General features: G+C 46.1%; 1 protein-coding gene across 1 annotated transcript in view; it reads right to left on the reverse strand.

The window, feature by feature from the left end:
• LOC139385439 (neurobeachin-like) overlaps window positions 1–16,030 on the reverse strand; it is a 346,644-nt gene that overhangs the window by 282,847 nt on the left and 47,767 nt on the right. The window contains exons 2-7 of the mRNA XM_071130488.1: window positions 13,083–13,314; window positions 12,492–12,592; window positions 11,057–11,152; window positions 10,697–10,818; window positions 7,945–8,071; window positions 5,272–5,391 (exon numbers count right to left, since the gene is read on the reverse strand). Of these exons, the coding sequence (XP_070986589.1) occupies window positions 5,272–5,391; window positions 7,945–8,071; window positions 10,697–10,818; window positions 11,057–11,152; window positions 12,492–12,592; window positions 13,083–13,314 (798 nt within the window). The remainder of the gene's footprint in view (window positions 1–5,271; window positions 5,392–7,944; window positions 8,072–10,696; window positions 10,819–11,056; window positions 11,153–12,491; window positions 12,593–13,082; window positions 13,315–16,030) is intronic.

The following is a 16,030-nucleotide window of genomic DNA, read 5'->3' on the forward strand; positions in this document are numbered from 1 at the left end:
ACTCTGTAGATAACACCATCCCTAACTCTGTAGATAGCACCATCCCTAACTCTGTAGATAGCACCATCCCTAACTCTGTAGATACCACCATCCCTAACTCTGTAGATAGCACCATCCCTAACTCTGAAGATAGCACCAACCTTAACTCTGCAGATAGCACCATTCTTAACTCTGTAGATAGCCCCATCCCTAACTCTGCAGATAGCACCATCCTTAACTCTGTAGATAACACCATCCCTAACTCTGCAGATATCACCATCCCTAACTCTGCAGATAGCACCAACCTTAACTCTGCAGATAGCACCATCCTTAACTCTGCAGATAGCACCATCCTTAACTCTGCAGATAGCACCATCCTTAACTCTGTAGATAGCACCATCCCTAACTCTGCAGATAGCACCATCCTTAACTCTGTAGATAGCACCATCCCTAACTCTGCAGATAGCACCAACCTTAACTCTGCAGATAGCACCAACCTTAACTCTGCAGATAGCACCATCCTTAACTCTGTAGATAGCACCATCCCTAACTCTGCAGATAGCACCATCCTTAACTCTGTAGATAGCACCATCCCTAACTCTGTAGATAGCACCATCCTAACTCTGCAGATTTCATCATCCCTAACTCTGCAGATAGCACCATCCCTAACTCTGCAGATAGCACCATCCCTAACTCTGCAGATAGCACCATCCCTAACTCTGTAGATCGCACCATCCCTAACTCTGTAGATAGCACCATCCTTAACTCTGTAGATAATACCATCCTTAACTCTGTAGAAAACACCATCCCTAACTCTGTAGATAGCACCATCCCTAACTCTGCAGATAGCACCATCCTTAACTCTGTAGATAGCACCATCCCTAACTCTGTAGATAACACCATCCCTAACTCTGTAGATAACACCATCCCTAACTCTGTAGATAACACCATCCCTAACTCTGTAGATAACACCATCCCTAACTCTGTAGATAGCACTATTCTTAACTCTGTAGATAGCACCATCCTAACTCTGTAGATAGCACCATCCTAACTCTGCAGATAGCACCATCCCTAACTCTGCAGATAGCACCATCCTTAACTCTGTAGATAACACCATCCCTAACTCTGTAGATAGCACCATCCCTAACTCTGTAGATCGCACCATCCTAACACAGTAGATCGCACCATCCTTAACTCTGTAGATAGCACCATCCCTAACTCTGTAGATCGCACCATCCTAACTCTGTAGATAGCACCATCCCTAACTCTGCAGATAGCACCATCCCTAACTCTGTAGATAGCACCATCCTTAACTCTGTAGATTGCACCATCCCTAACTCTGTAGATAGCACCAACCTTAACTCTGCTGATAGCACCATCCCTAACTCTGTAGATCGCACCATCCCTAACTCTGTAGATAGCACCATCCTTAACTCTGCAGATAGCACCATCCTTAACTCTGTAGATAGCACCATCCCTAACTCTGTAGATAACACCATCCCTAACTCTGTAGATAACACCATCCCTAACTCTGTAGATAACACCATCCCTAACTCTGTAGATAACACCATCCCTAACTCTGTAGATAACACCATCCCTGACTCTGTAGATAGCACTATTCTTAACTCTGTAGATAGCACCATCCTAACTCTGCAGATAGCACCATCCCTAACTCTGCAGATAGCACCATCCTTAACTCTGTAGATAACACCATCCATAACTCTGTAGATAGCACCATCCCTAACTCTGTAGATAGCACCATCCTAACTCTGCAGATAGCACCATCCCTAACTCTGCAGATAGCACCATCCTTAACTCTGTAGATAACACCATCCCTAACTCTGTAGATAGCACCATCCCTAACTCTGTAGATAGCACCATCCCTAACTCTGTAGATCGCACCATCCTAACTCTGTAGATAGCACCATCCACAACTCTGTAGATAGCACCATCCCTAACTCTGTAGATAGCACCATCCCTAACACTGTAGATAGCACCATCCCTAACTCTGCAGATAGCACCAACCTTAACTCTGCAGACAGCACCATCCTTAACTCTGTAGATAGCCCCATCCCTAACTCTGCAGATAGCACCATCCTTAACTCTGTAGATAACACCATCCCTAACTCTGCAGATATCACCATCCCTAACTCTGCAGATAGCACCAACCTTAACTCTGCAGATAGCACCATCCTTAACTCTGCAGATAGCACCATCCTTAACTCTGCAGATAGCACCATCCTTAACTCTGTAGATAGCACCATCCCTAACTCTGCAGATAGCACCATAACTCTGTAGATAGCACCATCCTTAACTCTGTAGATAGCACCATCCCTAACTCTGCAGATAGCACCAACCTTAACTCTGCAGATAGCACCAACCTTAACTCTGCAGATAGCACCATCCTTAACCCTGTAGATAGCACCATCCCTAACTCTGCAGATAGCACCATCCTTAACTCTGTAGATAGCACCATCCCTAACTCTGTAGATAACACAATCCTTAACTCTGTAGATAACACAATCCTTAACTCTGTAGATAACACCATCCCTAACTCTGTAGATAACACCATCCCTAACTCTGTAGATAGCACCATTCTTAACTCTGTAGATAGCACCATCCTAACTCTGCAGATAGCACCATCCCTAACTCTGCAGATAGCACCATCCTTAACTCTGTAGATAACAACATCCATAACTCTTTAGATAGCACCATCCCTAACTATGTAGATAGCACCATCCTAACTCTGCAGATAGCACCATCCCTAACTCTGCAGATAGCACCATCCTTAACTCTGCAGATAGCACCATCCCTAACTCTGTAGATCGCACCATCCCTAACTCTGTAGATAGCACCATCCTTAACTCTGTAGATAATACCATCCTTAACTCTGTAGATAGCACCATCCCTAACTCTGTAGATCGCACCATCCTAACTCTGTAGATAGCACCATCCCTAACTCTGCAGATAGCACCATCCCTAACTCTGTAGATAGCACCATCCTTAACTCTGTAGATTGCACCATCCCTAACTCAGTAGATAGTACCATCCCTAACTCTGTAGATAACACAATCCTTAACTCTGTAGATAACACCATCCATAACTCTGTAGATAGCACCATCCCTAACTCTGTAGATAGCACCATCCTAACTCTGCAGATAGCACCATCCCTAACTCTGCAGATAGCACCATCCTTAACTCTGTAGATAACACCATCCCTAACTCTGTAGATAGCACCATCCCTAACTCTGTAGATCGCACCATCCTAACTCTGTAGATAGCACCATCCCTAACTATGTAGATAGCACCATCCTTAACCCTGTAGATTGCACCATCCCTAACTCTGTAGATAGCACCAACCTTAACTCTGCTGATAGCACCATCCCTAACTCTGTAGATCGCACCATCCTAACTCTGTAGATAGCACCATCCCTAACTCTGCAGATAGCACCATCCCTAACTCTGTAGATAGCACCATCCTTAACTCTGTAGATTGCACCATCCCTAACTCTGTAGATAGCACCAACCTTAACTCTGCTGATAGCACCATCCCTAACTCTGTAGATCGCACCATCCCTAACTCTGTAGATAGCACCATCCCTAACTCTGCAGATAGCACCATCCTTAACTCTGTAGATAGCACCATCCCTAACTCTGTAGATAACACCATCCCTAACTCTGTAGATAACACCATCCCTAACTCTGTAGATAACACCATCCCTAACTCTGTAGATAACACCATCCCTAACTCTGTAGATAGCACTATTCTTAACTCTGTAGATAGCACCATCCTAACTCTGCAGATAGCACCATCCTTAACTCTGTAGATAACACCATCCATAACTCTGTAGATAGCACCATCCCTAACTCTGTAGATAGCACCATCCTAACTCTGCAGATAGCACCATCCCTAACTCTGCAGATAGCACCATCCTTAACTCTGTAGATAACACCATCCCTAACTCTGTAGATAGCACCATCCCTAACTCTGTAGATCGCACCATCCTAACACAGTAGATCGCACCATCCCTAACTCTGTAGATAACACCATCCCTAACTCTGTAGATAACACCATCCCTAACTCTGTAGATAGCACCAACATCAACTATGCAGATAGCACCATCCCTAACTCTGCAGATAGCACCATCCTTAACTCTGCAGATAGCACCATCCTTAACTCTGTAGATAGCACCATCCCTAACTCTGTAGATAGCACCATCCCTAACTCTGTAGATAACACCATCCCTAACTCTGTAGATAGCACCATCCCTAACTCTGCAGATAGCACCATCCCTAACTCTGTAGATAGCACCATCCCTAACTCTGTAGATAGCACCATCCCTAACTCTGTAGATAGCACCAACCTTAACTCTGCTGATAGCACCATCCCTAACTCTGTAGATCGCACCATCCTAACTCTGTAGATAGCACCATCCCTAACTCTGCAGATAGCACCATCCCTAACTCTGTAGATAGCACCATCCTTAACTCTGTAGATTGCACCATCCCTAACTCTGTAGATAGCACCAACCTTAACTCTGCTGATAGCACCATCCCTAACTCTGTAGATCGCACCATCCTAACTCTGTAGATAGCACCATCCCTAACTCTGCAGATAGCACCATCCCTAACTCTGTAGATAGCACCATCCTAACTCTGTAGATAGCACCATCCCTAACTATGTAGATAGGCTTCCTCTCTTCAAACATCTCACTGATAAATGGTTATTCAAATGGGAGCTTTGAAAAATGCAGCTCTGCTCCCAAGAGTAAACTCTGCCAAGGCGCTGAAACTCAATGAGCACCACAGAGGATTTATGCATCTCTGGTGTGTGCCCCAAATGGCACCCTGTTCCCTATATAGTGCACTACTTTTGACCAGAGCCTCAGGCTCGGAGGATTTCAAACTGTGGCATGTGATCAAATGCTGCACTTGCAGCCACAAACATTACATACACAAACACCACAACCACAAACATCCCAACAATCACAACCACAAATATCACAGACACAACCATCACAACCACATATATCACAACACAACCATCACAACCACACATATTACTACCACCACGGCTGTGTTCAGTGGCGACGAAAACAGGTGAAAACAGAGTGAAATAGATTATAGTTCCACTTGTCCAATAAGAAATGTTTCAAAGCTGTTCAAAATGTGCCTCTTTGCCGTACTGAACACGACCTTGTAGAGGCCTCACATCAGGAATAAGTAGTGACAGGAGAGTCAGTCAATCAATCAAGCATCAAACAACCAATCAGCAATGAGGAGCATTCTCACATCGCTGGTGTTGACGTGCCAGGCCATGTCGCCATAGGAGACCAGCTGACCATTGACGTAGCAACGGATCTCACTGTTCCTCCAGCGGTTGTAGATATGGACGAGGCTGATCATGTACCACTGAAACACAGAGGAGAGAGAGTTAGAGAGAGAGAGAGAGAGAGAGAGAGAGAGAGAGAGAGAGAGAGAGACTGAGTGAGTGAGTGAGTGAGTTAGTGTGCAGCTCCACACATAATAACACTAGCAACTACAACCCATTCAATCCCACTGTATGAACAGGGTTTTAAACACAGCCTATTGTGTTTGCATTGCAATCACCCAGATCATCTAGAGACCAAATAGGATCATGTGATTCAGTAGCTCTGACCTCATACATATTGCAGAGACACAGACCTGTAACACAAACCTACTGCATGGTATAGATAACACAGTATTCCAGACCATAGAGTTATCCATACATTCTGCATGGTATAGATAACACAGTATTCCAGACCATAGAGTTATCCATACATTCTGCATGGTATAGATAACACAGTATTCCAGACCATATAGTTATCCATACATTCTGCATGGTATAGATAACACAGTATTCCAGACCATAGAGTTATCCATACATTCTGCATGGTATAGATAACACAGTATTCCAGACCATATAGTTATCCATACATTCTGCATGGTATAGATAACACAGTATTCCAGACCATAGAGTTATCCACAAGGCGGTTCTCTGATACATTTGAAAATCTAACCTGTACACGGATCATCTCAACGTAAGGGCTTTAAATGAAGCAGTTACAGCTGAAACCCTCACTATGTTGATCTACTGCAGATCAACAGGATGTAAACACACCATCAACATGACTACGGCAGAGTGGATCAGATTACTCCAGTTGACGATTAAGAGCCAATGCCCTCTTTAAGATCACTTTGAACCACCAGGAGAGCAGATCATTGATTTGAGGATATCTTTAGATCAAAGTCTGTCCTCTACTTTAATGACCACTGATGACTTCACTACTAGAAACGTTGACCTGGTGCAGAGAGGAGAGGACAAGAGGGGGAACTTATTTCCTTATATAGTGTTGCACTATGTACAGAATAGGGTGCCATGTCAGACACATCATTGTTACTGACAGCTGTTTAACCGAAGGCTTTAAATGACTGAGAGCAGCCTTGAACCAGCCTGTTATCTCTACTGGGACAGAGGCAGGTAGGGTGTCAGACATCCCAAGCTACATTATCATTCCTCTCTACACTCTCATCTCATCTCAGGGCACAGCCAGCTGTTCCTGTGAGGAGGTCCCTGTGAGAGTGTTAAACAGAACAGGTTATGATGTTCTCTCTCTCCCTGGTCTGTAGAGAATGGAGGCACTGTCAGCTACTGGCTAGGCTTGTTTTGGAGTGTTTTGTTATGACAGATGTTTGTCTATCCTAACAATTGCGCTGCATTTTCTGTCCACGATGATCTGTTAATAAAGTCAAACGGCTCACCTTGTATATGGTATATTATGACATGTACTGAACCAACACAGCAGAATTCAGTACTCCATATACAACATGCATTTCCCAAACCACAGGTATACTAGGTTTGCTGTAAAGATCTTCTAAAGTTGTATTAAGATGCTGTCACTGTTATATGCCAGAGGCTGTATGCATTAAGCATCTCAGTGCTGATTTAGGACTGATGAAGCTTTTAGATCACAATGAATAAGATTACCTGTATTCTAGATCAGCACTGATCTTAGATCAGCTCTCCTACTTGGAGGCTGCGTTGACACAGGCAGCCCAATTCAGGTCTTTTGCCAATGATTTGCATTTCTGATGCCTATCGGATCTTTTCCCTAATGTGTAAACAGCACAAAACTACATGGAATCTCATCTAGAGATTAAGACTAAGACTTAAGACTTGCTGAACCATGACCACCACCCCAACCCCATGACCACCACCCCAACATTTTTAATTTTTTATTTCACCTTTATTTAACCAGGTTGGCTAGTTGAGAACAAGTTCTCATTTGCAACTGTGACCTGGCCAAGATAAAGCAAAGCAGTGTGACACATTTAAAGGAACAGTAACAGGAAATTAGCATTGCCTCTATGTGCTACTTCAGAGGCTACATCAGTGTGAATGCGCAAATCTGATATGGGTCACATTGAGTGTGGACAGTCAGAAGAAAAGATTGGATACAGAGAGAAAATCTGATTTGGACAGGGTGGCTGTGTAAACACAGCCTAAAACGCTTAATACATATAACTACAGAGTACTACTGATAGTACTCACATGGCAACAGGCTGGTGGTCAGGCCACATCCATACAGTCCTATAGAGCAGCAGACTGATGATCCTATTCTATCAGCCCCACCTCAATCACATATGGGACCTGCACACTGCTGCATGAGCCCTCTACTGATCATCAGCTATGTGACTTGTAGGCTGGTGTAAGCACACTGACCATTGATCACTGATCACTACCAGGGTAACAGATGAAACCTGGTCACCCTTGTAGTCTCCACTTGCACGGCCGAACTGCTAGCGTTTCGTTGGCGCAAGTGTCTAAGAACGTTTCAGCAGGGCAGTCGCGTGTGTTTGCAAGGCAGAGGTCCTGGGTTCTGGTACCGGTTTGAAATTGTATAATTAAGCAAGCACAGTGAAGTCCACCAAAGCACCTCTTACCTTCCTAGGTTGAAAGTCATATTTGACACAGTGCTGGAAGCCTTTGCCTTTAGACTTCAGCGATGTCACGATCAGACAGTTGCCCACGAAATGTGCAGAGTAGCCGATTCCTTTACTGGTGCGAAAGCTGCAAAAGAAACAATATCAAAATTACGAGGTGCGAACATTACATTTCTAATTTCAGATTGTCTCTCTCGATTTGATGTTTCACATTGTAGATACTCAGGAAAAAGAATGCCTTTCTCTCACTGGAGGTATGATTATCTTGTATCTATCAGGTTTATGTCAACCAGAACACTATCCACACCAGAAGGACAATGATAGTAACTATTGTTAATTAGTAACTGACTAATTAATTCCCTTTCCACTCTGGTCATCCCTCTCTTTACCTCGCCCTCTCTCCACCACTCCCTCTCTTATTCTACCTGATTATCTATCAGGCTTATGTCAACCAAACACTATCCACACCAGAAGGACAATGATAGTAACTATTGTTAATTAGTAACTGACTAATTAATTCTCTTTCCACTCTGGTCATGCCTCTCTTTACCTCGCCCTCTATCCACCACTAACTCTCTTATTCTCTGCCACTCCCTCTCTCATTCTCCCAAGCTGTTCCTCTCCGCTCCTCTCCTTTTCATCTCCTCCCTCCTCTCCCGTCTCAATGTTCCTCTCAGTCCTCTACTCCCCTCCTCTCCTCCTCTTTAGGGACTCCTCTCCCTATCTATCTGGAGTAGTGGTATATAAACTCTCCTCTTGAGGCTATTGATCTCTTTGTTAATTACCCACAATCCTCTACCAGACATGGGCTGTGGTGGCCAGACATTAGAATCTACATTAATAGTCATTACTGTGGTACCTCCCCCTTACAGCCCATATAACCTTTCTCTGTACCTCCCTCTACAGCCTGCTTCTGATCCCAGCCTGTATACACACACACACACTAGCTTGTACCAGTCTCCACAGTTCAGACCTGGGCTGGTTTTAATTACTCTACTCAGGACTCGTTTCTCCTAAAGACATTATACTGCACTACATCATCAGGAGGAATGAGTCCTCAGACAGAGCTGATTATGAACTTGAAACCTTGAAAAGTGAATGAAATGAAAAACAACTTGTGGTCATAATCTGCTTACATATTTCGAGGGAAGGTCAGAGGTCACACATTAGAGTTACTGGTTCCCCACAGGTCAGACATCAAACACTAGAGTTACTGGATCCCCACAGGTCAGACATCAAACACTAGAGTTACTGGTTCCCCAGAGGTCAGACGTCAAACACTAGAGTTACTGGTTCCCCAGAGGTCAGACGTCAAACACTAGAGTTACTGGTTCCCCACAGGTCAGAAGTCAAACACTAGAGTTACTGGTTCCCCACAGGTCAGACATCAAACACTAGAGTTACTGGTTCCCCAGAGGTCAGACATCAAACACTAGAGTTACTGGTTCCCCACAGGTCAGACATCAAACACTAGAGTTACTGGTTCCCCACAGGTCAGACGTCAAACACTAGAGTTACTGGTTCCCCACAGGTCAGACGTCAAACACTAGAGTTACTGGTTCCCCACAGGTCAGACGTCAAACACTAGAGCTACTGGTTCCCCACAGGTCAGACGTCAGTTCAACGTCTAGTTTTGATTTGAACATGAAAATAAAAAAGGTTGAATGTTGGGTGAAAAAAATATGAAATTCCCCAATGTTAATGATTTTTTGCAAATCCAATCAGTTTTCCATGTTAGAAAACTGTCACAACTCCTTGTTCGCGCGGCGTTCGGCGGCCGACGTCACCGGTCTTCTAGCCATCGCCGCTCCACTTTTCATTGTTCCATTTGTTTTGTCTTGTTTCCCCCCACACCTGGTTTACATTCCCTAATCACACTACATATATATTCCCTCTGTTCCCCCCATGTCTTTGTGTGGGATTGTTTTGTTACGTGTTTTGTGTGACGCGCCAGGCTGGTTTTCCCCCGGGTACCGTGTTTAACCCGTGGTGTGTTTAATTGTTAAACATTTGCATCATTGTGACTGTCTTTGCACTTTTGCCTTTGGCTGGAGGTTTGTTGGACACAGTTGCGTCCGTCTGTTGTTTGCTTCTACCAAATAAAGTGTGCACCTGATCACAACTCTCTGCTCTCTTGCACCTGACTTCTATACCAGTTGTGCACAACCTGACAAAAACTGATTGGAAACGTCATCACATATAATTTTCTTGTTGAAATGATTTGAAAACAATGTTGATTGAACCTGTTTTTGTCCAGTGGGTCAGTACACCAGGTGGGGGGACTGTTTGGGTGCTGGTTAAAAGGACAACAGCTTAGATCTCAGAGGTTTCAACCAGGTTGGCTTTGCTAATGATACTGATCATCTGTAATTGTGTTTATGTACCAGTGCTTCATGTGTATTAATCAGTAAAGACATGGTTTATAAGCTCACCAGTGGATATATGGTTTATATGTTCTACTCACCAGTAGAGATATGGTTTATATGTTCTACTCACCAGTAGAGATATGGTTTATATGTTCTACTCACCAGTAGAGATATGGTTTATATGTTCTACTCACCAGTAGAGATATGGTTTATATGTTCTACTCACCAGTAGAGATATGGTTTATATGTTCTACTCACCAGTAGAGATATGGTTTATATGTTCTACTCACCAGTAGAGATATGGTTTATATGTTCTACTCACCAGTAGAGATATGGTTTATATGTTCTACCCACCAGTAGAGATATGGTTTATATGTTCTACTCACCAGTAGAGATATGGTTTGTCTTTGTCTACATTGATGTTGTTTAGAGGGTCCATTCTGAACCAGGTGTTGAGAGTGAAGCCATTCTGGTAAGGCCACTTAGCAATGGGAGGCAGCGCTATGGCCTGGAGTGAGAAAGGAAAGAGAGAGAGAGAGGGAGAGAGAAGGGGAGAGAGAGAGATACTTATCATAGATGTCAGAGGAAGAGTAATCTCTAAACCGAATAATGTAACAAATATTCAACATATTATAGAACAGTGACAGATAACTACAGTTTATGTATAACTATTTTCAGCTCTTCACACAAACCAAACATAATATTTTACCGGCCCAGCCCAGTCCAGAGTGTAAATAAAGTCTTACCGCAGCACTGCGTCCGGGGAAGTTGAAGAAAGTGTCTGGACCGTGTCTCTGAGGCATCTGGTTCAGAACAGACAGCAGCTTCACTGCATGCCTCGGCTGAAGAGGAGAGATGGTTGTAGGAGAGAGGAAAGAGATGGAGAGAGATGGAGAGAAGAGAGCGAGAAGAGATAGAGGGAGGAGAAGGGGGAAGAAGAAGGGAGGGGAGAGAGATGAGATAAAAGGAGGAGAGGTGGAGGAAAGATGGAGGGAGAAGAGAGCAAAGAGATGGAGGGAGGAGACAGAGAGGAGACATGAAGGGACATAAAGGGAAGAGAGAAGAGACGAGGGAAGAGACGAGGGAAGAGACGAGGGAAGAGACGAGGGAAGAGACAGAGAGGAGACATGAAGGGACAAAGGGAAGAGAGAAGAGACGAGGGAAGAGACAGAGAGGAGACATGAAGGGACAAAGGGAAGAGAGAAGAAACGAGGGAAGAGACGAGGGAAGAGACAGAGAGGAGACATGAAGGGACAAAGGGAAGAGAGAAGAGATGAGGGAAGAGACGAGGGAAGAGACAGAGAGGAGACATGAAGGGACAAAGGGAAGAGAGAAGAGACGAGGGAAGAGACGAGGGAAGAGACAGAGAGGAGACATGAAGGGACAAAGGGAAGAGAGAAGAGACGAGGGAAGAGATGAGGGAAGAGACAGAGAGGAGATATGAAGGGACAAAGGGAAGAGAGAAGAGACGAGGGACGAGACAGAGAGGAGACATGAAGGGACAAAGGGAAGAGAGAAGAGACGAGGGAATAGACAGAGAGGAGACATGAAGGGACATAAAGGGAAGAGAGAAGAGATGAGGGACGAGACAGAGAGGAGACATGAAGGGACAAAGGGAAGAGAGAAGAGACGAGGGAATAGACAGAGAGGAGACATGAAGGGACATAAAGGGAAGAGAGAAGAGATGAGGGAAGAGACGAGGGAAGAGACAGAGAGGAGATATGAAGGGACAAAGGGAAGAGAGAAGAGACGAGGGAAGAGACAGAGAGGAGACATGAAGGGACAAAGGGAAGAGAGAAGAGACGAGGGAAGAGATGAGGGAAGAGACAGAGAGGAGATATGAAGGGACAAAGGGAAGAGAGAAGAGACGAGGGAATAGACAGAGAGGAGACATGAAGGGACAAAGGGAAGAGAGAAGAGACGAGGGAAGAGATGAGGGAAGAGGCAGAGAGGAGATATGAAGGGACAAAGGGAAGAGAGAAGAAACGAGGGAATAGACAGAGAGGAGACATGAAGGGACATAAAGGGAAGAGAGAAGAGACGAGGGAAGAGACAGAGAGGAGATGTAAGGAAGTGATTGAGAATATATGAACCATGTTCATCAAATACAACAGGTGAATCTAAACCCCAAGTCCTTCTCCTCCCATGACTAACCCAGAGTCCTCTACTCCTACAACTTACCCAGAGTTCTCGGTCTCCCCTTAGCATACTGAACAGCAATTTGAGCTCCTTCACTGTGATGCTGTAGCTGGCCAGCACTCCTAACATATCCACCAGCAGGTCTACAGACACACACACACACACACAGTGTTGAGTTGGTACTTCACCGGCAGATAGGGTTTCATTATTTACTGTAAACAATTCACAATAGAAACATGCCCTCATATTCACAACAGAATTAAAAAAGAAAATTCCATGCTATTAGCTTACCCTCTGAAAATAAAATCCTATAAAATGCCACTCAGTCTCATTATAAAACGCACTGTGACTAATGACATTTTCTCTTTTCAATCTTTCCTCTCCTTTAAGCCATAGGAATTTCAATAGCTTAAAATATTAACTTAATCCACATCCATCCACCCAGAACTCTGTAGTGGGTACTTTACTGTACTGCAGGCAACTGGCCATGGAACAAGCTCTATGGACTATGTATTCTCTGTGTGTGTGTGTGTGTGTGTGTGTGTGTGTGTGTGTGTGTGTGTGTGTGTGTGTGTGTGTGTGTGTGTGTGTGTGTGTGTGTGTGTGTGTGCCTGCTTGCGTATGTTCCTTTACCTGCGATCATGTCGTCAACGGAGCTCATCTTCAGCAGCAGCTGCTCTATGAGGCCCACCTCAGTGCTGGTCTGGAGGTTGCGGACACTCTTCCTGAGGATGGCTGTGAACATGGACCACACCTCAGCCTGGCAGGTCACATCACAGTGCTCCAACAGCTCTACTACACAGCCCAGGCTCTCTGCTGCCGCTATGATGAAGTTCTGCTCCAGGTCAAACTCACCCCCCACCAGCTGGAGAGGAGAGGGAGGGGAGGGAGAGGGAGGGGAGAGGAGGAATGGAGGGGAAGGGACAAGAGAGAGGGGGTATGAGATTAACAGGCATGATTGCTAGTTCAGTAAGAGAGGGGAGGCTTTTTCCTCTAAGAGACTGTGAGGGTATTGGAGTTGTAATGTAAAATCCAATGTTGGTTGGAAAGTGGAGGGGAAGAGGCATACTGTACCGATCACCCAACAATCAATATTTATATTCTTGAAGCTCAACAGGAAGTAGCATGTGATACATACAGAGAACACACTGTACAGAGGCTGCATCTTGATTGGTGGGCATGGAGGCAGACATGCATAAAATAGGGTCAGAAACTCTCCAGGTAACAGAAGTAACAGAAGAAAAAGAAAGAAAAAAAAGAACTAATAGCAGATCTAGCAAAAGAGAGAGCGTGAAAGAACGTGAGAAAGAAAGAGGGTGAGAGAGAAAGAGGGTGAGAGAGAAAGAGGGTGAGAGAGAAAGAGTGTGAGAGAGAAAGAGGGTGAGAGAGAAAGAGGGTGAGAGAGAAAGAGTGTGAGAGAGAAAGAGGGTGAGAGAGAAAGAGGGTGAGAGAGAAAGAGGGGGAGAGAGAAAGAGGGGGAGAGAGAAAGAGGGTGAGATAGAAAGAGGGTGAGAGAGAAATAGGGTGAGAGAGAAATAGGGTGAGAGAGAAAGAGGGCGAGAGGGGGGGGGGGGGGGGGGAGTATTGAGTAATCTGATGTGGTTCAATGGCCAAGCTGTTCAGATAACTGATTCCTATAAAGAGTTTACAGAAACAACCTCCTGCTAAATATAGACCGTGTTCACACTGTTGTACACTGAACAGACAACCTGGGTTCAACATACTGCACGGGTCCTCTCTCCTTTCCTCTCCTATTCCTTCCCCACCATCTCCTCTGCTTCCCCTCTCCCCCTCTCCTTTCCTCCCTTCTCTCCCTCCCTTCATCTCTTCTCTCTCGTCTCCTCTCCTCCTCTGCCTCCCATCTCCTCTCCTCTTTTTCTATCCTCTCCTCTCCCCATCCCTCCTCTCCTCTCCTCTCCCCATCCCTCCTCTCCTCTCCTCGTCCATCCTCTCCCCATCCTCTCCTTTTCCCCATCCTCTCCTCTCCCCATCCTCTCCCCATCCCTCCTCTCTATTGTCCTCTTCTCTCCCCATCCCTCCTCTCCCCATCCCTCCTCTCTATTGTCCTCTTCTCTCCCCATCCCTCCTCTCCCCATCCCTCCTCTCTATTGTCCTCTCCCCATTATCTCCTCTCCCCATCCTTTCCTCTCCCCATCCCCCCTCTCTATTGTCCTCTCCTCTCCCCATCCTCTCCTCTCCTCATCCTCTCCCCATCCCTCCTCTTCTCATCCTCTCCTCTCTCCATCCCTCCTCTCCATTGTCCTCTCCTCTCCCCACACCTCCTCTCTATTGTCCTCTCCTCTCCCCATCCTCTCCTCTCCCTATCCTCTCCCTATCCCTCCTCTCCACATCCCTCCTCTCTATTGTCCTCTCCTCTCCCCATCCTCTCCTCTCTATTGTCCTTTCCTCTCCTCTCCCTATCCACTCCCATCCCTCCTCTCCCATACTCTCCCCATCCCTCCTCTCTATTGTCCTCTCCTCTCCCCATCCTCTCCTCTCCCCATCCCTCCTCTTCCCATCCTCTCCTCTCCCCATCTCTCCTCTTCCCATCCTCTCCCCATCCCTCCTCTCTATTGTCCTCTCCTCATCCTCTCCTCTCCCCATCCCTCCTCTCCCCATCCCTTCTCTTCCCATCCTCTCCTCTCCCCATCCCTCTTCCCATCCTCTCCCCATCCCTCCTCTCTATTGTCCTCTCCACATCCCTCCTCTCCCCATCCCTCCATCCTCTCCCCATCCTTCCTCTCTATTGTCCTCTCCTCATCCTCTCCTCTCCCCATCCCTCCTCTCCCCATCCCTCCTCTCCACATCCTCTCCTCATCCCTCCTCTCTATTGTCCTCTCCTCATCCTCTTCTCTCCCCATCCCTCCTCTCCCCATCCTCTCCTCATCCCTCCTCTCTATTGTCCTCTCCTCATCCTCTCCTCTCCCCATCCCTCCTCTATTGTCCTCTCCTCATCCTCTCCTCTCCCCATCCCTCCTCTCTATTGTCCTCTCCTCATCCTCTCCCCATCCCTCCTCTCCCCAACTCTCCTCATCCCTCCTCTCTATTGTCCTCTCCCGATCCCTCCTCTCTATTGTCCTCTCCACATCCCTCCTCTCCCAATCCCTCCCCTCTCCATCCCTCCTCTCTATTGTCCTCTCCTCTCCCCATCCCTCCTCTCCCCATCCTCTCCCCATCCCTCCTCTCCCCATCCTCTCCTCATCCCTCGTCTCTATTGTCCTCTCCTCATCCTCTCCACATCCCTCCTCTCTATTGTCCTCTCCTCTCCCCATCCACTTCTCTCCCCATCCTCTCCTCTCTATTGTCCTCTCCTCTCCACATCCCTCCTCTCTCCATCCTCTCCCCATCCCTCCTCTCTATTGTCCACTTCTCTCCTCATCCCTCCTCTCCCCATCCTCTCCTCTCCCCATCCCTCCTCTCCCCATCCCTACTCTCACCATCCTCTCCTCATCCTCTCCTCTCCCCATCCCTCCTCTCTATTGTCCCCTCCTCTCCCCATCCCTCCTCTCTCCATCCTCTCCCCATCTCATCCTCTCCTCTCCCCATCTCTACTCTGCGTTGTCTAAAGTTAATATTCCTTT

The sequence above is a fragment of the Oncorhynchus clarkii genome, chromosome 27 (genome assembly GCF_045791955.1).
Source record: "Oncorhynchus clarkii lewisi isolate Uvic-CL-2024 chromosome 27, UVic_Ocla_1.0, whole genome shotgun sequence".
NCBI lineage: Eukaryota > Metazoa > Chordata > Actinopteri > Salmoniformes > Salmonidae > Oncorhynchus > Oncorhynchus clarkii.